The sequence below is a fragment of the Carassius carassius genome, chromosome 21, assembly GCF_963082965.1.
Source record: "Carassius carassius chromosome 21, fCarCar2.1, whole genome shotgun sequence".
NCBI classification, from domain to species: domain Eukaryota; kingdom Metazoa; phylum Chordata; class Actinopteri; order Cypriniformes; family Cyprinidae; genus Carassius; species Carassius carassius.
In genome coordinates, this window is record NC_081775.1 from 4,913,632 (window position 1) to 4,941,579 (window position 27,948).

General features: G+C 39.9%; 1 protein-coding gene and 1 long non-coding RNA gene across 5 annotated transcripts in view; one reads left to right on the top strand and one right to left on the bottom strand.

Moving 5' to 3' along the window:
* The window catches only part of espn (espin), a 73,454-nt gene that overhangs the window by 12,736 nt on the left and 32,770 nt on the right, over nucleotides 1–27,948 (top strand). For all 4 annotated transcript variants that reach the window (XM_059503056.1, XM_059503057.1, XM_059503059.1 and 1 more), the window contains exons 3-7: nucleotides 2,427–2,613; nucleotides 3,234–3,416; nucleotides 10,271–10,402; nucleotides 17,919–18,150; nucleotides 21,057–21,331. In XM_059503056.1, the coding sequence (XP_059359039.1) occupies nucleotides 2,427–2,613; nucleotides 3,234–3,416; nucleotides 10,271–10,402; nucleotides 17,919–18,150; nucleotides 21,057–21,331 (1,009 nt within the window). The remainder of the gene's footprint in view (nucleotides 1–2,426; nucleotides 2,614–3,233; nucleotides 3,417–10,270; nucleotides 10,403–17,918; nucleotides 18,151–21,056; nucleotides 21,332–27,948) is intronic.
* Nucleotides 10,007–27,815, bottom strand: LOC132097387 (uncharacterized). Its single transcript, XR_009422731.1, has 2 exons — nucleotides 27,597–27,815; nucleotides 10,007–10,388 (listed from the first exon to the last, which is right to left on the bottom strand). It is a non-coding gene; the product is annotated as an uncharacterized LOC132097387 (long non-coding RNA).

Genomic DNA, 27,948 nt, shown 5'->3' on the forward strand with positions numbered 1-27,948 from the left:
GTGTATCTGCTTACCTCCAGTGCAACGGTTTGAGTTAAAAATCTTTGTCTGTGTTCTACTGAAGAAACAAAGTCACCTACATCTTGGATGCCCTGGGAGTAAGCAGAAAACAATTTTCATTTTTGGGTGAACTATCCCTCTCTTAAAATTCTTGGCTGCATATATGGTTTGGGCGTGGCCAAAAGTTTTGAGAATTACATAAATATTGGAAATTGGAAAAGTTGCTGCTTAAGTTTTTATAATAGCAATTTGCATATACTCCAGAATGTTATGAAGAGTGATCAGATGAATTGCATAGTCCTTCTTTGCCATGAAAATTAACTTAATCCCAAAAAAACCTTTCCACTGCAATTCATTGCTGTCATTAAAGGACCTGCTGAGATCATTTCAGTAATTGTCTTGTTAACTCAGGTGAGAATGTTGACGAGCACAAGGCTGGAGATCATTATGTCAGGCTGATTGGGTTAGAATGGCAGACTTGACATGTTAAAAGGAGGGTGATGCTTGAAATCATTGTTCTTCCATTGTTAACCATGGTGACCTGCAAAGAAACGCGTGCAGCCATCATTGCGTTGCATAAAAATGGCTTCACAGGCAAGGATATTGTGGCTACTAAGATTGCACCTAAATCAACAATTTATAGGATCATCAAGAAGTTCAAGGAAAGAGGTTCAATTCTTGTAAAGAAGGCTTCAGGGCATCCAAGAAAGTCCAGCAAGCGCCAGGCTCGTCTCCTAAAGAGGATTCAGCTGCGGGATCGGAGTGCCACCAGTGCAGAGCTTGCTCAGGAATGGCAGCAGGCAGGTATGAGCGCATCTGCACGCACAGTGAGGCCAAGACTTTTGGAAGATGGCCTGGTGTCAAGAAGGGCAGCAAAGAAGCCACTTCTCTCCAAAAAAAAAACATTTATGTAATTCTCAAAACTTTTGGCCACGACTGTATATACAAGACTAATGTTTGCATATATTTTATAATCTGTCATTGGAAAAACAAAAGTCCAAACAAAGTTGGAAAATAAATGCCTTTCAAACATTTATGCTGTGGACACAAAAAACACATAAAATCATAAAGCTTGTTACTCTTCTGACTTACTATGCAGATGATATATGTCAGTTTTGATTTATCCAAGATTCTTAATTTAATTTAGTTTTGTCTGTTGTTTCTCTCTTCATCTCCTGAATTCCTGTATTCCTGTTACATTAGTTTCTGTGAGAATGCCATCTGTTGCCTTGATTATTGATCATTCCCACCTGTGCCTTGTTTCAATCCTCTTTGTCTTCTGTATTTATGTTGTGTTCTTGCCATGTCATAATTATCGTAATTCCGAGATGACAACGCATGCCATTTTACTCATAGCTATCTATGTCCTAAGTAGTGCCTAAATGATTCTAGCAGTGGTCAGGTGGCACAGCTGTCACTGGTCCAATTCATAGCTTTCAGAACGTTCCCAGTTTACAAGTTGTAATTTCGAGTTCTGGAGCACGTGAAGGCTTTGGCTTTGATAGTGTTGTCAATAAAAAAAAAAAAAAGATAAAAAAAAAAAAACATGCAAAAAGGAACTGGACGCTGTTATTCTTCCTCTATTTAACGTTTCGGGCAAAAGACCTTTGTCAGGCACAAACATATAACCCGGCTATAGAAATACATAATTCAGCTCCAAGTAGAATGTCACATGTTGTCATCTTGTAATTATGGTAATTACGACATGGTGTGAACACAGCTTTATATTCCCCTGGTTGGTTTAATTCTCTGTCTGGTGTTGACTTTACCTGCTGTGAATCCTATTAAGTTGGATTGTCTTTGTTGTTTTTATTTTGGTTAATAAAGTAATTAAACTGCACCTTAATCTACATCTCCTCATCTTTGCCTGACCCGTCATGATTATATAACAAGGAAAATTAAACTAGACAGATTTACTCTGAAGGTATCTACCTGAGTATCTAGATATATAGAGACCAGAATATCATAGATCTGCTGGTGGCTTCTTTTGACTTCAGACAAAAATCAACCATTAAGAAACCACAATAACAGTGCATTAAAAAGCCAAAAACCCAACAGCATCATGCTAACACTTTAGGTAATATTGGCTCGACACTGATAACACCCTTGTATCATGGTGTTGAGATAATATGAAATATTATCGGGGATTCTGGTAGTCTAGTTAGCTACTTTCTGCTGTCATATTATCATTAAATGTCAGTATAAACACATGCAGTAATGCTTAAAATTAAAATTATTAATATGATAAGATTTTGTAGGGGCAGGGTCTTGCTCACGTTACATATTTTTACACTTAGAAAGGATGTTTACATGACTGTTAGATAGGAGATAGAAATACTATTGATATAGAAACATTAAACATTTGTCATATCTCTAATCAACTTCTATTTAAATGTCTAATATCCTTGTTTTTGCTCGTGTTTTAGAGTTGTCAATTTCCAAACTAAGAATGGTGCCACACCACTATACCTTGCATGTCAGGAGGGCCACCTGGAAGTCGTCCAGTACTTAGTGAAGGACTGTGGGGCGGAGCCAAGTATCAGAGCCAATGATGGGATGACACCGTTGCACGCTGCTGCCCAGATGGGACACAGCACTGTCATTGTCTGGCTGGTGAGCCAAAAACTGTTTTTATTCACAAGATGGCCTTAATGGATGAGTACAGCACTGCGAATGTAATGTTATATGTATGTATGTAGCATTCAATTTCCAATATTTTGCTACAGAATGTTTCCAGGCTTAAAACAAGTTAAGCTCTATCAACATAATGTTGGCTGTCACAGAAATAAATTTTTACTTTCAAGAATGGAACATGTACCATAAATACCACATATTCAAGTTCTCCTGCAACTACTACCAAATGTAACAGAAAAGATGCCAGACAAAACTTCAGGGACTGGGTTTTGGCTACCAGACAAAAGGGATCTTTCCTGGCAGGATCTGAAACTTTACATTTTAGACCATTTTAGTTCTTTAGAAGACTTGATTTATCCTTCATTCTTTTTAGTTACTTGGCATTGAATGAACCTGTTTGTTGGCATTGCAATCTAAAGGTGCATTACTTCAGCCAGGTGTGCTAAATGAGCTACTATGATAAGCAGTATTTTGCAGTATAATTTAACATCATATCTGTAGTTTCTTGATCAGACTTGTTGTATATTTATATGACTTTCATATTAACAAGTCAACAAAGAGAGAAAACAAACATTTCATCATTTTTTTGTCTTGTATAGATGAGTTTCACAGAAATCAGCCTGTCTGACAGAGACAATGATGGGGCCACTGCCATGCACTTTGCTGCCAGCCGCGGCCATGCTAAGGTCCTCAGCTGGCTGCTGCTTCACGGCGGGGAGATAGTGATGGACAGCTGGGGTGGGACACCTCTTCATGACGCAGCTGAGAACGGAGAGCTGGAGGTATGTAAGAGAAACTACTGCATGTGGATGTTTCTTACATCTCAGATAAAAATCTGGAATCTGGGGGTGCAGAAAAATCTAAATACTGAGAAAATCACCTTTCAAGTTGTCCAAATGAAGATCTTAGCAATGCATATTACTAATCAAAAATTAAGTTTTGATATATTTACGGTAGGAAATTGACAAAATATCTTAATGAAACATGATCTTTATTTAATGTCCTAACTATCATTTTGCATTATTGACACAATGTTTCCCTAATGAATGTTGTTCAGTTGCTTTGACGCAATGTATTTTGTTTAAAGCGCTATATAAATAAAGGTGACTTGACTTGACTAATGATTTTTGGCATAAAAGAAAAATCGATAATTTTGATACATGCAATGTATTTTTGGCTATTGCTACAAATATACCCCAGAGACTTAAGACTGGTTTTGTGGTCCAGGGTCACATATGATAACAGAGTCATTGTGGTACAAATAATTTTAGGGTGATCTTCCACTTAAACTGATTCATCTGAGATGGAATGCCAAGATGCACAACTAGATTGAGCTAATGCTCTAAATAATCTTTAATATAAAGCAAATATCTGTTTTATTTGATTACTGTATAATTATATAAAAAGAGATGCTATATCTTGACTATTACTTGAGTAAAATAATAATAATAATAAGTATAGATTTTTGAATATTACATTTTGAAGTCTCTTTTGTGGAGATTTGATCTAACAATCAAGTATAACTTTAACATTACATTTTGGATACTTTTAGTGTAGTTTATTATTCATTCTATGCAATTACTTAAGATTGCACAATACTTTGTTGTTGTTTTTTGGCATTGCAAACTAGAGGTGCGTCATTTAAGCCAGGTGTGCTATATAACCTACCGTGATGTGCAGTATTGTGCAGTATAGTTTAATATTATTAATGCCTGTTTTGGTGATTTACTTTATAAATCATCTATGTCTTGACTTTCACTTGAAAAAAAAAATCAAGATTGTTTCTTAAACATTTGTGAACTTTTAGAATGATACATAGTTATAATAAAACAGATGATTTATGAGATACGAGTGACATACTATACATATTATAGTGACACTGCATATAAGGTTCGTTTAGTATGCACTCTCAGCAAGTCATTAGTAATTCACTAGAAAGTTTAGTTGTGTTAAAAATGAAATTCCTTTGCCTTTTTGTATGTACAATATATTATAAATAATTATTATTGCAATTATTATGCATTTTTCATGTTATATTTAATAATTGTTATATGCTTTATTTGTTGCATTTATTTATTCAGCAACCTGAGCATTATTCTGCTCCATTTTCATATTAGTCTAGATGGAAATAGGGGTCCACGCGCACCGCGCTTTTTTTATGCCACCTGATTTTTTTAAATCCTTAAAGTGTCTATTTTCATAATCTGCCAGGTACCAAGCTGAAATAATGTCCCAAGGGGTTCTTTTTTTAACCCTTTGCTGCACCCGACTGGAACCCGAAAAATCAAAAAATGATATAGAAAGTGGCATAACATTAGAAGTAAACAACATACAGAGACAAATGAACACATTTTCCCATACAATTCTGACCCCAGGAATTTAACGGAATGGTTATTTTTGACATTTGACAATATATTGACCTTATTTCTGGACAAAAATAGCAAAAAATGGCCAAAGATGTTTAGAGGATCAACTATTTATTCGTTTTCGCAAGCGCATAGGGTGATTTTTTTTTCCACAACCTGTTATTTCTTTATCATTGAAGTGTCTATTTTAAGATTAAATTGGGTACCAAGCTGAAATAATGTCCAAAATGCTTTATTTTTAACCCTTTGCACCAAACCCGAAAAATCTAAATATGATTTAAAGTGGCATAACTTTTGATGTAAACAACTCACAGAGACAAATGGACACATTTTTCAATACAATTTTGACCCCAGAAATTGTTATTTGTCATGTTTTATAACATCTTGACCATCTGTGGTCAAAAAGAGCAAAAAAGTTCATTTGACAGCGTTTTTATTATACTTAGCAGCCTGAAATAGGATTTATTTGAACCTTTTACTTCACCTATCCTGAACCTGAAGATATTTAAAATAGTTTTACTTTTGAAGTTAACAAAACAAAGCAAATTAACTTAACTTATAAATAAATAAATAAATAGAAACTACAGAAAAAATCCAAAAAGGTCCAAAAAGTAAGTATTTGAAACTATAATTAAGAGATACCTTTGTAGTCATAACCTAAAGTGATTTTTCAACAGTTTTTACTATAATCACAGGCTTTCGGAAATCGAATCTGTATTCTTGACTAGCAGTGTTGGTAGCTTAGTTGGTAGCTACTAGCTAAAGGTTTTTTTTGTTTGTTTTTTTTTTTTTTCAGGCTCAATACTTCATACATACTTACCAAGGGAAAATTAAACATTGTAATACAGCTGAAGTGCCTCCAAAGAGGATTCGTTCCCTAACATGTATTTTACATGTCTCAACTCTTTCTGAGTATGGTAATTTTACCACACTCAACACATGCAGGTGGGGAGGGCAAGCAAGAAGCTATCATATCTACACAGTATATGAGATTTGAGACTCTGTAAAGACGTCAGTTCACCATACCACATGAGGGATATTTGTGAACAGATTCCATTGAAATTTGAGGACTTGTTTTTGGATACAATTGGCTATCACCAATACTGCTATAAAAGCTTTACAGGGTAAATACACTCACCTAAAGGATTATTAGGAACACCATACTAACACTGTGTTTGACCCCCTTTCGCCTTCAGAACTGCCTTAATTCTACGTGGCATTGATTCAACAAGGTGCTGAAAGCATTCTTTAGAAATGTTGGCCCATATTGATAGGATAGCATCTTGCAGTTGATGGAGATTTGTGGGATGCACATCCAGGGCACGAAGCTCCTGTTTCACCACATCCCAAAGATGCTCTATTGGGTTGAAATCTGGTGACTGTGGGGGCCATTTTAGTACAGTGAACTTATTGTCATGTTCAAGAAACCAATTTGAAATGATTCGAGCTTTGTGACATGGTGCATTATCCTGCTGGAAGTAGCCATCAGAGGATTGGTACATGGTGGTCATAAAGGGATGGACATGGTCAGAAACAATGCTCAGGTAGGCCGTGGCATTTAAACGATGCCCAATTGGCACTAAGGGGCCTAAAGTGTGCTAAGAAAACATCCCCCAAACCATTACACTACCACCACCACCAGCCTGCACAATGGTAACAAGGCAAGATGGATCCATGTTCTCATTCTGTTCACGCCAAATTCTGACTCTACCATCTGAATGTCTCAACAGAAATCGAGACTCATCAGACCAGGCAACATTTTTCCAGTCTTCAACTGTCCAATTTTGGTGAGCTCATGAAAATTGTAGCCTCTTTTTCCTATTTGAAGTGGAGGTGAGTGGTACCCGGTGGGGTCTTCTGTTGTTGTAGCCCATCCGCCTCAAGGTTGTGCTTGTTGTGGCTTCACAAATGCTTTGCTGCATATCTCGGTTGTAAGGAGTGGTTATTTCATCAAAGTTGCTCTTCTATCAGCTGGAATCAGTCGGCCCATTCTCCTCTGACCTCTAGCATCAACAAGGCATTTTCGCCCACAGGACTGCCACATACTGGATGTTTTTCCCTTTTCACACCATTCTTTGTAAACCCTAGAAATGGTTGCCCGTGAAAATCCCAGTAACTGAGCAGATTGTGAAATACTCAGACCAGCCCGTCTGGCACCAACAACCATGCCATGCTCAAAATTTCTTAAATCACCTTTCTTTCCCATTCTGACATTCAGTTTGGAGTTCAGGAGATTGTCTTGACCAGGACCACACTCCTAAATGCATTGAAGCAACTAGCATGTGATTGGTTGATTAGATAATTGCATTAATGAGAAATTTAGCAGGTGTTCCTAATAATCCTTTAGGTGAGTGTAGATCATTTACAAGTGTCAAAGGCTTCTACATCTGGTGAATCATTATCATTGAAAAGGGACTCTCTGCGCCATGTCAAATCACTTTCAGGTCAATCTGAAGGAGCTCCAAGAAGGTTTTCCTTCTTGTTTCCCAATCAGTGCATTTTCTGTGACAAAGCAAAATCCAAGTTCAAGGGCAAGACTGAAGAGCTTACAGTAAAAAGTTTTAGAGTTGGAAACCCAAGGAACCAGCCTGGAAAGTTATTGAACCTAGGGCACAGGAATTAAAGAGTTTTAATTGAAGTTGGTCAGCTGTTCCAAGTTTGTATGCACATCCAACTGCTTCATCTACAGTAATGCTGAGCTGTATATGAAGTTCAACTTAATACACTCATGTTGTTGCACCTTGGAGAATGTGAGTTCATGAGAAATGTCTTTGTCTCCCTGTAACCGTCTTGTCAATTTCTCACTGCGGTATTCAGGATTAGGAAAACCTTGATTTTCCAATGTCTTCATGTACAAGTTGCACATGGATCTTAGCTGGACAACCTCTTTGCATTCAATCACATTCCTAAGAATGTAATCCTTTACCACACAATATGACTTGTTATGTGCTGCTATTTTCTGGGCCTGCAGGCTGTCAGTGTTGTCTGCTGCCTTTTTTACTCTCTCCCTTCCACGCTCATGGGTTTGGTACTCTGTGTTGAAGTTGTTTCTGCATGATGGATGATACTTAGCTTCCATTGCAAAAAGGTCCTTGCCCTGCATCTTGCGATAAAGAGCCTCTTTCTTTAATTCCTGTGCCCTAGGTTCAATAACTTTCCAGGCTGGTTCCTTGTGTTTCCAACTCTGAAACGTTGTAAGCTCTTCAGTCTTGCCCTTGAACTTGGAGTTTGCTTTGTCACAGAAAATGCACTGATTGGAAAAAAAAGGAACACCTTCTTGGAGCTCCTTCAGATTGAACTGACCATGATTTGACATGGCACAGAGAGTCCCTTTTCAATGATTATGATTCACCAGATGTAGAAGCCTTTGACACTTGTAAACGATCTATTTTCCCTGTAAAGCTTTTATAGCAATATTGGTGATAGCCAGTTGTATCCAAAGACAAGTCCTCTAATTTCAATGGAATCTGTTCACAAATTTCCCTCATGTGTTATGGTGAACTGACGTCTTTACAGATTCTCATATCTCATATCCCCCACCCAACTAAGCTACCAACACTGCTAGTCAAGAATACGGATTCGATTTCCGAGAGCCTGTGATTATAGTAAAAACTGTTGAAAAATCACTTTAAGTTATGACTACAAAGGTATCTCTTAATTATAGTTTCAAATACTTACTTTTTGGACCTTTTTGGATTTTTACTATAGTTATTTATTTATTTATTTACAGGATGCTTTACTGTTGGCATGACACAGGACTGATGGTAGCGCTCACCTTTTCTTCTCCGGACAAGCCTTTTTCCAGATGCCCCAAACAATCAGAAAGGGGCTTCATCGGAGAATATGACTTTGCCCCAGTCCTCAGCAGTCCATTCACTATACTTTCTGCAGAACATCAATCTGTCCCTGATGTTTTTTTTGGAGAGAAGTGGCTTCTTTGCTGCCCTTCTTGACACCAGGCCATCTTCCAGAAGTCTTGGCCTCACTGTGCGTGCAGATGCGCTCACACCTGCCTGCTGCCATTCCTGAGCAAGCTCTGCACTGGTGGCACTCCGATCCCACAGCTGAATCCTCTTTAGGAGACGATCCTGGCGCTTGCTGGACTTTCTTGGACGCCCTGAAGCCTTCTTTACAAGAATTGAACCTCTTTCCTTGAAGTTTCCTTGATGATCCTATAAATTGTTGATTTAGGTGCAATCTTAGTAGCCACAATATCCTTGCCTGTGAAGCCATTTTTATGCAATGCAATGATGGCTGCACGCGTTTCTTTGCAGGTCACCATGGTTAACAATGGAAGAACAATGATTTCAAGCATCACCCTCCTTTTAACATGTCAAGTCTGCCATTCTAACCCAATCAGCCTGACATAATGATCTCCAGCCTTGTGCTCTTCAACATTCTCACCTGAGTTAACAAGACGATTACTGAAATGATCTCAGCAGGTCCTTTAATGACAGCAATGAAATGCAGTGGAAAGGTTTTTTTGGGATTAAGTTAATTTTCATGGCAAAGAAGGACTATGCAATTCATCTGATCACTCTTCATAACATTCTGGAGTATATGCAAATTGCTATTATAAAAACTTCAGCAGCAACTTTTCCAATTTCCAATATTTATGTAATTCTCAAAACTTTTGGCCATGACTGTATTGTCAAATGTCAAATATATTATATTATTTATATTAACCTTCATCCTTCAGTAATCAGGCAAACACTTTTATTGCAATTTACTGTAATTAGAATGAATACAGAATTAAGAAAAAAAAATGTTTATACCATAACCTGCATGAGATTATTGTGAAAGTGCTCTAAACTTTATTGCTTGGAACTTTCCACAGTCGTGCGGCACTTTTATTGGTTTGTAACATTATCCATCTGAAGGCTGCTGACAGAAAGAGTGGGACACAGAAACAGTCAGAGAGTATTGTCTCTCGTTCTCCACCTGAGGGCCAAACGCATGACAGCTGTCATTAACAAAATACCAACAAAATACTTTTACTGCATTCATGATTACCACTCATACTTAACTCAACTTTCTCAAACAGACAAATATTTACACCCTTCAGAACGAGCAATATTAAGCACATATGTCGTTTAATCACACATATGTGCACAATTCTGTGTAATACTGTGTAAAACCTTAACCTTATAAATGAGCAATATCAATACTAATGCTTGCTTTAGCCGACAGCGGTAAATCTATTTAATAAAACAGCCCCAGAGTATGTAGTCTATGTAGTTGTTAATGTATATGTCTGTTTCTCCATGCAGTGCTGTCAGATTCTGGTAGTGAACGGCGTGGACATGGGAATACGAGACCAGGATGGATTCTCAGCAGCAGACCTGGCTGAATACAACGGGCATCAGCAGTGTGCCAAGTACCTCCGCACTGTTGAAAACATGGTGAGAAACAGCACATAAAGCAGAAATGTAATTCTTAATACAAATGTTCACTTATCTCGGTTTACATTATCAGTACTACACAATATGATAATTAAATGTTTTCTTTATTTTTGGTTATTTGCTTGTTTGCTTTGTTTAATATTTGCATATAATGTGGCAAATCATGTTTGTAGTTTTAATATTTTGGATTTCATTCATTTAGAGGTACAGGTGTTTAGTTACTGTAATTTTCTGTTTGTTTAGCCGCTTGATATCATCTTGGACTTACACTGAGACTTGACAGAATGACACAAAAGTAAAAATAAAAAATGCAGTCAGCACCCCCCCCCCCCCCCCATTATCCAGTAATGGGGATTACTATTACTAGGATAAAATATAAGATGAAAATCTCATCTAATCCTGTGTTAGTGTACAAGGGTTTAACTTAATAAAGTCTACTGTATCATGTTTGATTAGTACATTTCTAAGGCTTCTAAATACAACGTTCAAAACTTTGCTGAAAAACGTCTCTAGGTTACGTATGTAACCCTAGTTCCTCGAGGGAACGAGACGCTGCGTCGAAGCGCTTTGGGGAACGCGTTCAGCGTACGCGACTCTGAATATCGTGTGTAATCAGTCCAATGGAAGGGCGTGACGTCACCGACGTGGTGACGTAAGCGACCAGGAAGCTATAAAAGCACGTGCCACGCAGCTGGCGTCAGCTTCGAGTACCAGCAAGCGCCGGCAGGGGTGCCGGGGGTATGGCTCCGAGACGCAGCGTCTCGTTCCCTCGAGGAACTAGGGTTACATACGTAACCTAGAGACGTTCCTCTTCAGGAACTCGAGCTGCGTCGAAGCGCTTTGGGGAACGAGTCCTAACGCCGCCAGACTACCAAACCCCTGCCTGGTGTGTATCCGAAGAGCACAGCTCAGGACAGGAGGACAGAAGCGCCTGGAGTGACTGGCATATCTAGGCCATAGAACCTAACAAATGTAGAGGGCGTGGACCACCCCGCAGCGTTGCAGATGTCCAGCATGGATACACCTGCTAAGAAGGCCTTAGAGGCCGCCATACCCCGAGTAGAGTGAGCCTTGGCTCCCGACAGCGGGGGACGACCAGAGGACTCATAGGTGACGTTGATAGCCTCGACTATCCAACGACTAATAGTCTGCTTAGAAGCAGGAGAACCCCTCTTGGGGGGACCGTAGCACACAAGCAATTGGTCAGTTTTTCTCCACAGGGCAGCTCTGTGGACGTATGCGTCCAGTGCTCGAACCGGACACATACAGTTTAGCTTCGCCTGGTCGGGCTCCCGAAAGGGAGGAGGACAGAAGGCCTGCAGCACTACAGGTCGTGGTGTAACAGAGGGAACCTTGGGAACATATCCCGCTCGAGGGTATATAAACGCTTTAGTCATGCCTGGTGCAAACTCAAGATAAGAAGGGGCCATCGAGAGGGCCTGAAGATCTCCTACTCTCCGCAGAGAGGTAATAGCCAACAGAAAAGAGGTTTTAAGTGTGAGATGTCTGTCTGAGATATCTTGAATAGGTTCAAACGGGGGTTTGCACATAGCCTCTAACACCACAACCAAGTCCCACGGGGGAATACGGGACCGTACTGGAGGTCTCAGCCTCAGTGCACCGCGGAGGAAACGTGTAACTAGGGGGTGTCTTCCCAGAGACTGACCGTCGAGAAGGGTGTGGTAGGCCGCAATGGCCGCCACGTAGACCTTCAGAGTAGAGTGGGTCAACCCTGCAGAGAGCCTAGCCTGTAGAAACTCCAGAACTGTACCAACTGGGCAGTTTGCTGGGTCTAGCTGGCGGTCTCTGCACCATGAAGTGAAAACCTTCCACTTCAGGGCGTACAGTTTCCTCGTAGAGGGAGCTCTGGATTGGAGTAGGGTCTCCACAACCTCAGTTGAGAGACCAGCTGCTACCAGTTGTGCCCCCTCAGGGGCCACACCCACAGCTTCCACAACTCCGGGCGAGGGTGAATTATCGTGCCCTGCGCCTGTGAGAGTAGGTCTGTCCTGATCGGTATCTCCCACGGAGAGCCGTCGAGGAGCGAGACTAGATCTGAGAACCATACTTGGCCCGGCCAGAACGGGGCTACTAATAACAGACGGACCCCGTCCCGGCGTACTCTCGCCAGAACTCCCGGAAGCAGAGCGATAGGGGGAAAAGCGTACAGACGAAGCCTCGGCCAGGTCTGTACCATAGCGTCCAGTCCCAGAGGAGCTGGATGAACTAGAGAGAACCAGAGGGGACATTGTGACGTCTCCTGAGTCGCAAAAAGGTCTACTTGAGCCCTGCCAAACACTCTCCATATCTGATCTACCACCCGTGGGTGAAGTCTCCATTCCCCGGGCCTCGGAGGCAGCGCCGCGTGACCTTGATAGTGCGAAGCGGATTGCCCCTCGGGGAAAATCCCTTGGTCTTGAGCCACCACTGTAGGGGTCTCATGTACAGCAGGCCAAGGGGTATCACGTTGGACGCAGCTGCCATCAGACCCAACAATCTCTGAAATTGTTTGACAGTGAGTGACTGGCCTTCTCTGACTCTCTTGACTGAGATGAGGATCGACTCGATACGAGCAGGGGACAATCGTGCCTGCATCGCGGTCGAATCCCATACTACGCCTAGATAGGTGGTTCTCTGAGCCGGAGAAAGTACACTCTTCTTGGCGTTCAGTCTCAAACCCAGCTCCCCCATATGTGCGAGAACGACATCTCGATGTCGAACCGCAATCTGCTCTGACTGAGCTAAAATCAACCAATCATCGATATAATTGAGAATGCGGATGCCCTGCGTGCGCAGGGGGGCCAGAGCCGCATCTACACACTTTGTGAACGTGCGGGGTGAGAGTGCGAGGCCAAAGGGAAGTACTCGATATTGGTAGGCTTCGCCCCCGAAAGCGAACCTCAGAAACTTCCTGTGTTGAGGAAGGATGGAGATATGAAAATATGCGTCTTTGAGATCTATCGTGACAAACCAGTCCTCGGACCTGATCTGAGCTACAACATGCTTGATTGTGAGCATTCTGAACTTCAGTCTCATAACTGAACGATTTAAGACCCTCAAGTCTATAATCGGACGCAGCCCCCCATCCTTCTTTGGAACTATGAAATACCGGCTGTAAAATCCGGACTCCTTGTCCTGAGGAGGGACCACCTCGATGGCCCCCTTCTCTAATAGGGTTTCCACTTCCTGTTCCATAACCAGACCCTGCCCGGGGCCCACTATCGTGTGAACGACCCCGTTGAATATAGGCGGCACGGAGCCGAACTGAATGCGGTAGCCTTTTTCTACTATATGCAGGACCCAACGAGATACATTTGGCAGTAGTTTCCACGCTGCTAAATAATCTACTAAGGGAATCAGTCTCTCGAGACTGACTTCTGGTGTAAGAGATCCCCGCAGGGGCGGCGAGCATCCCAGCCCCGCTACGCGCACGGGCGGAGGATACTGAGAACGATGCTCGCCCGGGGCCGCTGCGCCCTGGAGCACTGGCAGGGTTGGCAGAACGACCCCTAGAGGGCACTGAGGTGGGACGGGCACCGTGGACTGCGGTGTGTACCGTTCTACCCCAGCGGAGGCTGCCCTATGAAACCCCGGGCCATTGGCGTCAGGGTTTCTTGGCCGAGGACTTCTTAGCTTCGATAACCGCCCTTAAATCTAATTTGGGCTTAGAAGACCTCGGCCTAGAGCTCTGTTTCTGGGCCTTGCGGTGTGAGGAGCTAGGGTGCGGCTGGGGCATCTCCTTCCCAGATGCCCCGAGGGAGCGACGAGGGAGGAACTTATGGAACGCCGCCGCCTGTTTGCGGGCCTCCTGGAACCTGTCGACGACAGAATTAACTGCGTCGCCGAACAGGCCAGTCGGCTGGATCGGGGCGTCCATGAGGCAGACCCTGTCCCGTTCTTTCATATCGGACAGGGTCAACCATAAGTGCCTCTCCGCGGCCACCATCGCTGCCATGGACCGCCCAATCGCTCGGGCGGTCTCCTTGGTGGCGCGGAGGGAGAGATCAGCGGTCCTTCTTAATTCAGAAATATCATGGGACTTGATCTCCTCTCCCTCGTCTAGCTCCTTGAGCAGGTCGGCCTGGTACGCCTGTAACACCGCCATGGTGTGCAGACACGCACCAGCCTGACCTGCAGCCGCATACCCTTTGCCCACCAAAACCGAAGTTGTTCTTAGTGGCTTTGAGGGCAATGCCGGGGCCTTCAGAGACGATGCCGCGCCAGGGGACAGATAGCTCGCAAGCGTCTGTTCCACCCGGGGCATCGCTCTATAACCGTGCTCTCCCATCCCCACTACATTTCCATAGTAATCAGATGAGGGGATGTAGAGGCGGGCCGAGAATGGACGTTTCCACGACCTGGCGATCTCATCATGCAGGTCGGGAAAGAATGGAAGGCCCCGGCTGGGAGGTGGCTGACTCGCGCACAGGAAGCGTTCATCCAGCTTGCTTCTCTGCGGTTCGGTAGACTTTTCGGCGGGCCAATCGATACTTAATTTGGCCACCGCGCGAGTAACCACCTCTAAGAGCTCCTCATACTGTAGCGAGTGGGGTGGCGAATCCCTATCGAGCGACTCCACATCGACCTCCTCGGAGGAAGAGAGGCGGAGCGTCGATCCCTCACCCTGAGTGGAAGGAACCGCTGTGCGTGCTTCCGACTCTAGGGATTGGGTGCCGGATCTGGCAGAAGTGGAAGGAGATAGGGACTGGCCCGTCTCCATTCCCTCTACCAGATCGACTTGCGAACCCCACGAGTGCAGCCGCCGTTCTGCCTCGGCAGAAGTGGGACCAGTACCGCGGGGAACGCTGGCGAAGGCCCCCTCCTCGAAGAGGGCCCTCCGGGAACGAAGCAGCCGCACCGACATTCGCTCACAGTGCGGGCAGTCGGCCCCCTCGAGAGCCGACTCAGCGTGCTTCGAACCCAGGCAAACCACGCACAGGTTGTGTGTATCCCCACCCGTTATATATCTCGGGCAGGGAGGAACACACAGCCTATAACGCGATTTGGAATCGCCATCTGAGTGCTTAACTTTCGCCTTGCTTTTTGGCATGTCTAGGAGCTCTTTTAACTGGACAGACAACAGTAAATAAGACTCACAAGACGGACAAATGACATTCACACACAGAGCGCTTGCTGAAAGACGCGAAGCTGACACCAGCTGCGTGGCACGTGCTTTTATAGCTTCCTGGTCGCTTACGTCACCACGTCGGTGACGTCACGCCCTTCCATTGGACTGATTACACACGATATTCAGAGTCGCGTACGCTGAACGCGTTCCCCAAAGCGCTTCGACGCAGCTCGAGTTCCTGAAGAGGAACTTGTTGTATGTAATCTACTACATACCTGCTATTGTTTTGTCATGATTTATGTGATACATAGTTTATTATTATTATTATTATTATTATTATTATTATTATTATTATTATTAGCAAGTAAAAAATTACTTTTCATGTAATTTTAAAAACATCCTCCTTTGTTTTTTTAGAAAAATCATGCTACAATTTCTCAAATATGATAAGCAGGCCTTTGAGGATCATTTATTTGCAATGCCTTGCAAAAGTATTTATTCCCCTTCATTTTATTTTTCATGTTTTGTTATGTTGTAGCGACAGCCTTATGTTAAACTGCTTTAAATTACTTTTTTCCACATCAATCTACACTCCATACACCCTAAAATGACAAAGCACAAAACAGATTTGTGACAACTTAGCAATATTTAGATCTGCTGTAAGTATTTACTTGACATCTCAGTGTGAACTGTCAGTGTCAGTTCTAAGAACGTTACTTTCCAGTTTAAGGAAAACAACTTTCTTACTGTACAAAACTACTCAGAGCATGTAGCAAAAATCTGTATGATTAGGGACTCCAGTTATGAGCAAACAATGAACAACCTCAAGCGTGATACAAATAAGACTTTATTAACATAAACACTTAAACTAGTCTAACATACACACATACAATGGGCATAGGAAAAAGAGGTTAAAGCTTAAGCAGTAAAGAGATGAGAAATAAAACATGAAACCATCATACAATTTGATATTCAGCAGATCTACAGCCTGAAGGAAACATCAGTTTCTTAGTTAAAACACACCATTGTAAAAGGTGCACATGATACTTAATGTATCAATTAACAAGACAAAGTTTGATTCTTGCACGTCTCACCTTCCTGAATTCCTGAATCTAAAGAACCGCCCTGATCTGGTGATCAGTGATCTATATTGGGTCATGATGTCACACCCTCAGGATCTGAGTGAGCCAATGAGGAATGGTGCCTTTGGGAGGGAAGTTTTACAACCTTTTGTCCTCAGGCAGATGTTTCACATATGGTCTTTCACTGGATGTTGATGAAGAAACTATTAAAGATACTGGTAACACAAATACCTTGCATAGGTACCAAAATATAATATAAATGAACATTTAGACCATTAAAAATGCAGCCGAAATATTTCAAACATGGCATATCTGTGACCTCTGTTAAGAATAGTATGCAATTCTAAAATGTTAATTTAAAAGAGTTTGTATCAGTACATAAGTGAAACACTTTAAGAGGAAAATCATTCAATCCAAGGAGTTGATGAATGATGACTGACGTTTACTCACAAGTAGTCTGCAAAAGTGTTATAAAGATCTATGATTTCATATTTCAGGCTTTACAGGGTTAACAAATTATTTAAAGTAAAATTCTTAACATGTAAAACTTTAATGAGGAAAAATAACTAAGTGCACCTTTAATTAGGGTCAGTAGATTCTTGATAATATGTACAGTAGATAATTGCATGTCTCCACTGTAGTGATGTGGTTTCACACTGTTAATACTGCCTGTAATTAACCTTTGTGTAATTAAAGGGAATTTCTGCCTTAATCACAATGAAAGAGTTTGCAATACAGACTATTGCAAAAAAAAAAAAAATCAAGCAAGCAAACAAACAAAAACACTTACATGCATCTTAAAAGGGATTGTTCCCCCGAGAATGAAAATATTGTCATAATTTACTGACCCTCAAGTTGTTCTAAACCTGTATGAGTTTCTTTCTTTTTCTGAACACAAAAGAAGAATTGTTGGTAACCAAACAGTTAACAGTAGCCATTGTCTTCCAAAGTGTTTTATTAAATTTGTTCACACTCTGGATGTCAATTGCTACCATCAACTACTTACTTCGTTACCAACATTCTTCAAAACAATTTTTTTTTGTTACACTTTATATTAAGGTGTCCTTGTTACAGTGTAATTATATATGTAACTACTGAGTAATATTACTTTACTACATGTACTTGCATGGTTAGGGATAGGTTTAGGCTTTGGCTTAGGGTTACTTGCATGTAATTATGCATAATTGATTGTTATTATAATAGTAAGTACATGTAATGTGTAACAAGGACACCTTAAAATAAAGTGTTACCTATTTTTTTTTTTTCGTGTTCTATAGCTGAAAGAAATTCATACAAGTTTGGAACAGCTCGAGGCTGAGTAAATACTATTCTATGCCTGTCAATAACACTTTAGCTTTCATCTCAGAGTGTGGAGCACCGAGTCTTGTCCCGGGACCCTTCAGCAGATCTGGAGTATAAGCAGCCGGACTCAGGCCTCTCCTCTCCCAATGCCACCCTGCCCACCCCAGCCCCCACTGCGGCCCATTTCGACATCTGCTCACCCTCCAGCTCGCTGTCCAATTATGACTCAGCCAACTCCAGCCAATCCAGTACTGGAGAGAAGAGGAGCGGCACGCCTCCCTCACGAGCACCGACAGGTCAGAGAAACACACCAATCAGCTCTCTGTATGACTGTATCTGCACTACTTTTGCTAATATTATGCAAATATATATGTATCACTGATTCTTGAGAAGTTGGACAAAACAGGGAGCAAAAAAAAAAAAAAAAAAACCTTGTACTCAGACAAATGAAACTACATTTATGTGGCGTATATGTACTAAGCTACTGAGGTATTTGGCCAACTTTTCTCTTTTTTATCAAAATATGCTTTTTTACCTTGGACTGTGTAATATAATTTCAACTTTATCTTAACAGCAATCAAGATGTTTTTAACATTTCAAAACACACTCTCATGTTAGGATGCATTGAGTTGATGAACACTGGCAGTAAATACATTGATAATTTTAGAAAATGTTTAGAGTGTATTTTAAATACCTCCTGAGTAACACTTTAGTTTAGGGACCAGTTCTCTTATTTAGATCCCTTAATGATCCCTTAATAACTTAAAAGTCATAGTTAATAGTTAACAGTGAGAATTGATCCTTAAACTAAAGTGTGACTGAAATCTGTTCTTTTGAACTTTCTATTCATCAAGAATCCTTAAAAAAATGTATCATGATTTACACAAAGATATGAAGCAGGATATTTGTTTTCAACATTAATATAAAATAATATGAAATGTTTCTTGAGCAGCAAATTCATATATTAGAATAATTTATGAATCACGTGACACTAAATAATACATTTTAAAATGTATAAAACAGGAAACTGTTATTTTAAATTCTAATCATATTACTGTTTTTACTGTATTTTTGATCAAATGAATTCAGACGGTCAATTAAAATTCATTAATATAAAATCTCCTAATTGATACAAAACGTTCTCTTTCTGCATTGCTGTGTGTTTTGATCTCCCCCCTCTAAACTGACAGTAGCCCACCCTCTCGGCCCATACATTTGCTCAGTGCAGTGTGTCAGAAGCATTATATTAACAATGGTGGGAAAAGCTGAGCTCTCTGAAGCAGAACTCATTCAGAACAATGTTTCTGTAGCATTGTCCAGGCGACCTGCTGTGAGATGTCCCAGTAATGTCCTCTAGTGGACACATTTAGGACATCCTTATACAACAGAGCTGTACATTATTATCCTTTCACTACCAGTCAAAAATGCGGACCCACCTGACTGAAATATCTTATTTTATCCTTTTTTCTAACAATTTTTATCACGACACAATTTCCATACTTCCGATTGTATTAATAGTTTTGAAAACTTAGGATTGTTATTCTTAATTGTGGATCAGTGGTTATAATAACAAATGATCTGTGCCCAGACTTTTGATTATTATAGTGTATATGAGACCTCATGATTGGAGCAGCACTTGTGAATACATTCATAAATACAGAATACGTTTTGCTTCTATTCTAATTCATTTTGTATATCTAATACGAAGGTACTGAGATTTTTCAAGTGTGAAAAACTCCAAAACCTACATGAATTAATAAATTGTGAAATGGATTGATTGATTGATTGTACTTATATTAAACAAGAACTGAAAAAATAGGCAAATGAAAAAGTAGAAAAAATAACTACACCGAATACAAGCAAATTTATTGACAAGATTATAAAAGACACATGTGAAATCTCATTTTTACATTTTAACATTTATTTAAAATATAATTATTATTTGTCTGGAGCTAGGAGCAGATTTTTTGAAAGTCGGCGTGTTGAGGCTTTCACACTTTCCGAAATCGCTCTGCTACTGCTCCATCATATTGCAACTCACGCATTAAACATAATTAGTTAGCTTGACAGATATGTGGATCACATACAAATGTTAAAATGGTGATGAACAAGTGCATGACGTTTATGCTGCACACAGACAGAGCACACAAGCTGGCACAAAACGTACAGATTGTGTGCATGCATTCAGGAATAAAGAAAACCGGAATTCTATATTCTTTCTGTTTCTGAAGTAACTACACTCAGCATCACCATAGCAGAGAGAGATGTATTAATTAAGCAGTCATTTAATATGGACTTGGGCTAATTGTTGTGTTCCAATAAACCATGTTAAAACTATTCTTCTAGTATTATGGATTTATTTTTCACTTTATATAATTTCTGAACAGAACTTAAGTTTTTTTTTTTTTTAAAGCATAATGAAATAATTTCGCCACGGAGCAGTGTTTCTGATCAGTGGAGCGAGGAGCAGGAAATGGTGAACCCAGAGCGGAGTGATTATTGAATGCTTGGAGCGCGGAGGGGAAATTGTTGCCGCTCCACTCAGCTCTCATAATCTGAGTCCAAATGACTACATAATGGCACGCGTGTGCCCAGCTCCCTCCAAAGCCCCCATTTCAAGGGGATAGGGATGATCACTTCCATTTGAAATTTGCCCCGTGAACCATTCAGTACCAATACTAGGACAGGAACACCCCCACACACGATACACGGTAATACCTGAAATTCGAAATGGCCAGATTGCAGCATTTTACTCCAATCAAACAAACAATCAATCAATCAATCAATCAAACAAACAATCAATCAATCAATCAATCAAACAAACAATCAATCAATCAATCAATCAAACAAACAAACAATCAGTCAATTAATCAATTGTATGCATTCTGGCCTTTTCAAATTTAATGTATTACCATACATTGTGTGTTACGTTATTACATTAATTACATTTTTAAAAATGTTGAAATGTAAAAATGAGATTTCACATGTGTCATTTATAATCTTGTTAATACATTAGCTTGTATTTGATGAAGTTATTTTTCTACTTTCTGCTTTTTCATTTGCCTGCTATTTTTTCAGTTCTTGATTAATAAAAGTACATTTAATCAATCAATCAGTCAATCAGTCAGTTTGTCTGTCTGTCTGTCTAGCTGTTTGGGTTATGTTTGTCTTGATAAATGATTAAAGAAATGTTTTATTGCAGGAGGTGAAGAATCGGCCATTACAGACATGCAGGCCTATATGGACATGCTGAACCCTGATGTAGCAGACAGCTCCCAGAATGCAAAGGAACATCCTGCACACCTGCCGCCCCCACCAACATTTCCCCCTCCCCCTCCTCCATCAGACTCCTCCCACTTACCCCCTCCCCCACCTGCCTACCCCCCACCCAAGCCACCGGAGGAGGAGGAGTCTGCCGAGTACCTGAAGGTGAAGAGGAACCTTCGCCGAGTGGACAACGATGTCGTCAAAAAAGAGGTATGCTATATTTTTTCTTAAAAAAAGTAAAGAAAAAAACCCGTCATAAAGTTGTAATATCCAGCATTTTCTTTCATCTTATAAAAATATGTGTTCAGCGTTGTATTCCACTTACTAAAGTATAAAATGTACTTTAAGAATCCCCTCCCCAGCTCCCCACGGCTCACTACTGTGCTGTAGAAATTAAATCAAAATTGTAGTTTGTGACTTAAGTTCATATCTGTTAACTCTGAGGGCATCTTTATGTAAATGTACTTAAAAAAATCAACAAGTACATTTTAGACTTTGGCCCCTATAACTAAAGAACAGGGACTTGAATGTTATGATTGCTCTCTTTTTCTATTTGTGGTCTCCTTCCCTTTTTTTAATGAACACACAACTCTGCTATTGTTGCATTCACAATAATTCTGCCTTGTACAGTCCAAGTCCACAATGAAATGTACAATATTGGACAATTTTCATCCAATATTGACAAAACGTTTGTCCTTAACGTGTTAGTGAATCAAGGTAGTGTGCTCTTAATAACCCATGTCTGTCAATCAGTCACCAAAGCAAGATATGGAATAAAAAAAGTCTGACGTTGTTCTGTCCCTGGATGTAGACAAACTGAGCCTCCAAAAACTGTGCATACCCTTCGAAAAGATTAATCTATTAGAAATGCATGGCTGAAGTTGATCTTTATTATAGTGATTTAACAAAAATGTTTTTGTTTGTATCATTTTGCAACACACTCTTTTCTTAATTATTCTTAACAAGATATCATATAGTTTATCATAGTAGCTGTAAGTTTTATAATGTAGCAACAAGATATTCCATTAGATATATGTTATAATAATATGAAAATTATAACGAGAGAGCATTTTTACAAATATTTGAACATTTTGATGCAAAAAAACCCTTTATAAACGAACCTCTAGAAACATATATAGAGATCTGAACATTCATTTCATGATCTCTTTAAAAAGATCATAGGTTATTTTGTTTAGCGCTGAGTTGACCATAAATGCAGCGCTCGTGGCCTCTAGTGAGTCATCATCTGATGTGCTGCTGTTGACCAAACAGATACGAAGCCATGACGACTAAAGACCTGAAACACAATGTTTATTCACAGAATATAAAGGAATCATATTGTACTAATGGACAGTGTAGAATAAAAGCCTTTACAGGATATGCTGTACAATAGTGAACAAGAGTGAATCAATCTCTTGGGAGGATTTGTGCATCGTATTGTCTCTCATGCATGTCAGGCTCACGATCAGAACAGAACTGCATATGACTTCTACCACAAAACAAAGACAGTCCGGCTGAAATGGAGACTGATTTGAAATGCTCATAGGCAACTCTGCGTGGCACGTGAAATATAACTACTCGTGTGAAGTGCACAAGAGACATAACTCACAGAATTGATTGCGGTTGAGTAGTTGCTTTGTCTTATATATATATTGCAGTGTGTGAGTATCTGTATGCAAACGGTAAACTTTGCTCACGTAGGGCGTGCTTGATTGACTTTATCAGTGCAACATGTCAACTATATTATCGTCCAGCTTTGATCTGCTAAATTAGATTGTAAGGCATGTAGATATTAGGTTGTAATGATCGGCCCAGTAGGCCGAATTACATAGATTTAAAATGGGGTCAGATTAAACTGTGTGAGGGCTTTGCATGTTTAAAAAGATGGGTTAGACAACAAGGTTAATAGTGAAAAACAAATATGTATTTACAATGTTCACGAGAGACTTAAAACAACACAATAAAACTAGGAATCCTAGGCTGTTAAAAGCACAGGATAAACATTAACAAACAAATATTATAAACATTAGCATCATTTTCTATAAAGCTGCAATGAACTTATCTACTTTTGACTTATCCTTCATCATTAATGATTTATTTATTTTTGGTAACACTTTAGAGACCAATTCTTGCTTTTAACTAGCTGCTTATTAGCATGCATATTACTAGCATAGTGGCTGTTTATTAGTACTTATAAAGCACATATTGATGCCTTACTCTGCATCACTAACTTAACAACTACTTTATTAACTATTAACGTGCAACAAATTAGGAAGTAATGAAGGAAAAAGTGAGAACTGGTCCCCAAACTAAAGTGTTATTTATTTATTTATTAGCTTTTCACAATGAATTCTGTAAAATACGTCACAATACAGAAATAATCTGGTTTGTGAATGCCGTTTCAAGTTGTCTTTAAAAAAAAAACTAGGTATTAAGCTTTAAGCTTAATAACTAAAGATTTCAGAAATGTTTTGTGATGTTTCAACCACCATTGTGATGTTAATGACTGGACATCTTAAAAAGTGCATTCAGGCAATATGATATGATGATTATACAACTCACTTAATTACAAAGACCAGCTTGCATCCCATCTGAGTCCTGTGTAACTAAATAATCCCTAGAGCTTTAGTCATTCTGTGTATAGGCCTATAATAGCAAAACATTCCCTGTGGATTTAACACTGAAAGCTCTAATTAACACACACTTACCATCAGCTCATCCTTTTTTAATTGGCATGGAATACATATGTAGGTGTAAAATAACACCTCGGTTAGCTTTGACAGTAAAGCAGCACAGTATGGTCTAATTAATCATAAATGAACTTAATCACAGCGGTTTTTCATAAATAGCACACAGTGGTGCACAGCGGCCATTAGAAAGAATCAGACTGGCAATGTGTCTTCTGTTGTCTGGCCAACAAACCTCAATCTGTGTGTTAAAAAACACCCCTGTGCACGCTAATCAAAGCCCAGAGCAGGTGCATACACACGATATGGACTCACACACTCATATAGACAAAAACACAATGCTACTTTTGTTTTTCTGTTAATGAGGGCTTCCATTAGCCGAACTGACCACCCAAAAGCTCTAATGATGTGCTGCATGATGGACTTGACATTAATTTAACTAATTAAACTGACGATATGCCAGCACATCCCAACACACACATTCTCTGGTCATTACTGGGAGTTCAGCTGTGTTGCAGTACTATTGTTTGAGTATGAAGAGCAGATAATGCACTTTTTGTCTCCTATGTTTGCAAAGTATTTGAAGTAGTAGCTCAGATCTTCCCATCAAAACGTGTTTGGATGGTTGCTGGACTAACTGATGAGAACACTTCACTTAGTATGCAATTAATATAAGTATTCAGAGGCCCCCAAAAATATCATGACGCTTAAAATGTCTGAATGCAATTCTAATTCATTTTCATTGGCTTCCTTCACTTCACATTTTATGATGAATTCAGCTCTCCAGTTTGAAGGACTTAAGCAGTGCAGATAAAGTTGTGTCATTCATTATTACTTTATTCAAGGCGTAATGAAACCTTCAGCTAGACCCTTTCCATGACCTCTGACCCCCTGTCTCTCAGACAGTTTCTCTTCCACTGAGATGTTGAGTCCAGGCCCATAAGTTTAGCACATCCTAAGGATGTGGCAGCCTTCATAACTTTAAACTTTCCTCCACTGTTTAGCAGATGATCACTATCATAATGGCACAGATTCAAATAAAAATATGTCCCTCAGATTGACTACCTGTAAAAAAGGTGGAGTTTACAGTCATGCACTACTGTGCATCAGTCTATGGACAGTATACTGGAATAAATGTTCAAATTTTTTTTGTACATATAGACTCTAAACATAATTTACAACCTGTATTTCTGCTCAACCCTTTGAAATGCCTTGAACCATTTCAATGCAGTGTTAAATAGATATTGTTGACAAGTTAAAAAAAACATCCAAGCAATATAATGGAGATTCTTTCTGAAAGATCTTTAAACTACTGTCTTAATAATTGTAAGTAACACTACTTTGTTTTGCCAGTTTGAATTTGTCTATTTACTAAAAACAAAATAACAAGTACAAATTTATACATATACGTGTTACTCAAAAGGTTTTTATAACAAAGGTGTTTTTGTTTTGTTTTTTGTTGTTGTTTTTCTTTACAGTGTATAAATGCATTATAGATAGTGATATTTTATGACCTAGATTGACCTAATCCAGTCCAAAATGAACATTATTGATCTGAAATATATTCAACTTCTAATGAAAATAAATACTTCAATAAGTCATGAAGACATCTACTAGAATCTGTCTCCTCAAACCAAATGCAGTCTGCTTTTCCTTTTATGGTCAAAGACTTTAGGCTGCACAGCAGCTGTGATGCCGTTGGGTGGGGCTGAACATGAGGCGGGATTTAGAGCTGTCAATCAAACACTAGTTTAACAGATTATATGTGCTTTCTTTTCAGGTGGTGCAAGCACATCACAGTTTTAATAATTTTTTCTTTTTTTATAAATTGAGAGATTTCTTCATCTCATTTGTTTCTCGTAGAGACCACAGTAGGATTAAATGCTGAGCAAAGAGAGTGTTTAGCATCTTTAGTCTTACAAGAGATTCCAAGATGCCAAGGATTTCAGTTTGAACATTCATCAAATGATCTGTGCTGTCATCAACATAGATACAAAAACATTTAATGAAATATAAAGATTTGTTATGCTCATGTTACATGAAGAGGCGTAACACTCATATTATGTAGGGAGAAATGTAATATGGACTGTTTAATCTCACACAAATATTGACTCTGTCATTATTTAGAGGGCAGAGCATTGGAAGAACACTGTGTGCTCACGTAAAAACACCCTCTTCCTTGGGTACGATGGTAACATAAGTATGCATAGCAGCCACATACTGGCACACTTCTGGGTTGTGTTTAGTCTAGTTCGACTTACTTTAGGTTAGTTTGTTTATAGAGCACTAATGTATTTGAATACCTCGCCATTTACTAACTCAGGCCCATATTAGGCTATGATTCGCTCCACATACACTGGAATGTTGTATAAATCCACCTGGATTCTCTCTTGGGTTTAATATAATGTTCTTCATTTGACATAACTCTGATAAACTTTAACAGCAGAGTCACATTGTATTTCATTTTAAATCCACACAGCTCTGCTGCACTCTTATAACCCACTGCCGCTTGCTATTTCCATAAATCAGCTACCTTTGAACGCGATCTCCACTTTTATTTGTAATCAGATTCTCTTTGGTGGCCGGTCTGCATAATGCAATCCTTCGACCGGTGAGAAAGCCGAGCTGGAGCGGCCATGCTTGGCTACTGTGTGTCACAATGCTTTGCATAAGAGACCACGAGCGCTGTGACCTGTGGTTGGATAACAGGTGAGCAGTGAAGTCATCGCTCTGGGACTGTGATTGTTTGGTGGGAGGTTGAGGGGCGGGGAAAGGCAAAGCGAGCGTCAGGTAGGATGAGGCACAGCAGAATGGAGATCTAGTAACACCTGTGCATCTACCGGCTCTCGGTTTAAAGCTTTGTGTAGGGTGACAGCACTGTGGGAAGAAATAAGGGCAGTCGGAAAGGGTAAGACTTCAATTCAGTGTCATTACAAGTTGGTTGACTTGTGATACTTCAGCTTTGTGTGTAATTATATAACGGTTGTGGGTCTTTTGATTGTTTCTCAGGCGTGTTTATTATTTGTGTTGAGTTACATAAGAGCAGTATCCTCGGGTTGCTTGCCTACTGCGATAACCTAGAACAACTTTCATATGCATTGATAAACATTCAAATGCATGAATAGCACTGCATTCATGAGCTTGAGCTAACGTTACTGAACATGCTTTAGATCTTTAGATCAGTCTGAAGAATACACGTATTGGTGACTGGTGATGAAAAATTCAGCAGGTTTGAAACAGGCTCAGGTCCATCCGCATTGTATAGAGGTCAGCTAGCCTTTCAAGCAGCGATTTCCCTGAGGCATGATAATCAAACCATCTGCACTGGGCTGACTCGAGTTACACTGGGAGGAACTCTGAAGGGAGGACAGTGCTTTAGACAACAATTTAAATTGGACATCAATGGATAATACCATCCTCAGGGCCGGCATTAAAAAATAAAAAGCCACAAATGACAGAATTCAAATTATTTGTCATTGAGTTTTTTTTTGTTTTTTTTTTAGTTGCTTGTATTTGCTTTCAGGTAGAGATCGAGATCAATATAGAAATCAATATTGCTTTTGTTTGACCAAAATGGATTGTTTTGTTATTTATTATTATACAGAAGGTACCTCAATTTTATTTATTTTTCAAATGACAATATCACTTTAACAGCTCCCATCTGTTGCTTCACTTCACTATCCTATGACTTTGTTTGTTTTAGAATTGCATTGCATAAGGTTTATTACTATGCAAATTTAAAGACTTTGCATTAGGAAAATCTTAAGAACAGGAAAACCAAGCATTACCTTTTTTGTGTTGGAAATTTCTAGAAACTCTCGAAACTGCATCCGTGATTGCTGTAATGTCATTTCGGTCCTCCTAAAGGCAGGTGGATAAAACTGGTTTTAGATCAGTGATGAAGATTCGCTATCATACACAAGTGAGTGACAGCTGCAGAAAGTGAAACTATTCGGTCCGTTGACACTGAGACAGCATTCGAGGGGTCAGCCGATCTCTCTTGTAGCCTGCTGTGTTATTTTCCTCTGTGAAGCTTAGAAATCTATGTTAAGTTCAGCTTTTGTGCCATGAAAAGTCTTTTTGTTTTCATGCAAATCAGCTGGAGTCACATGAGGCTTTGCAACATGAACACAATGGGAA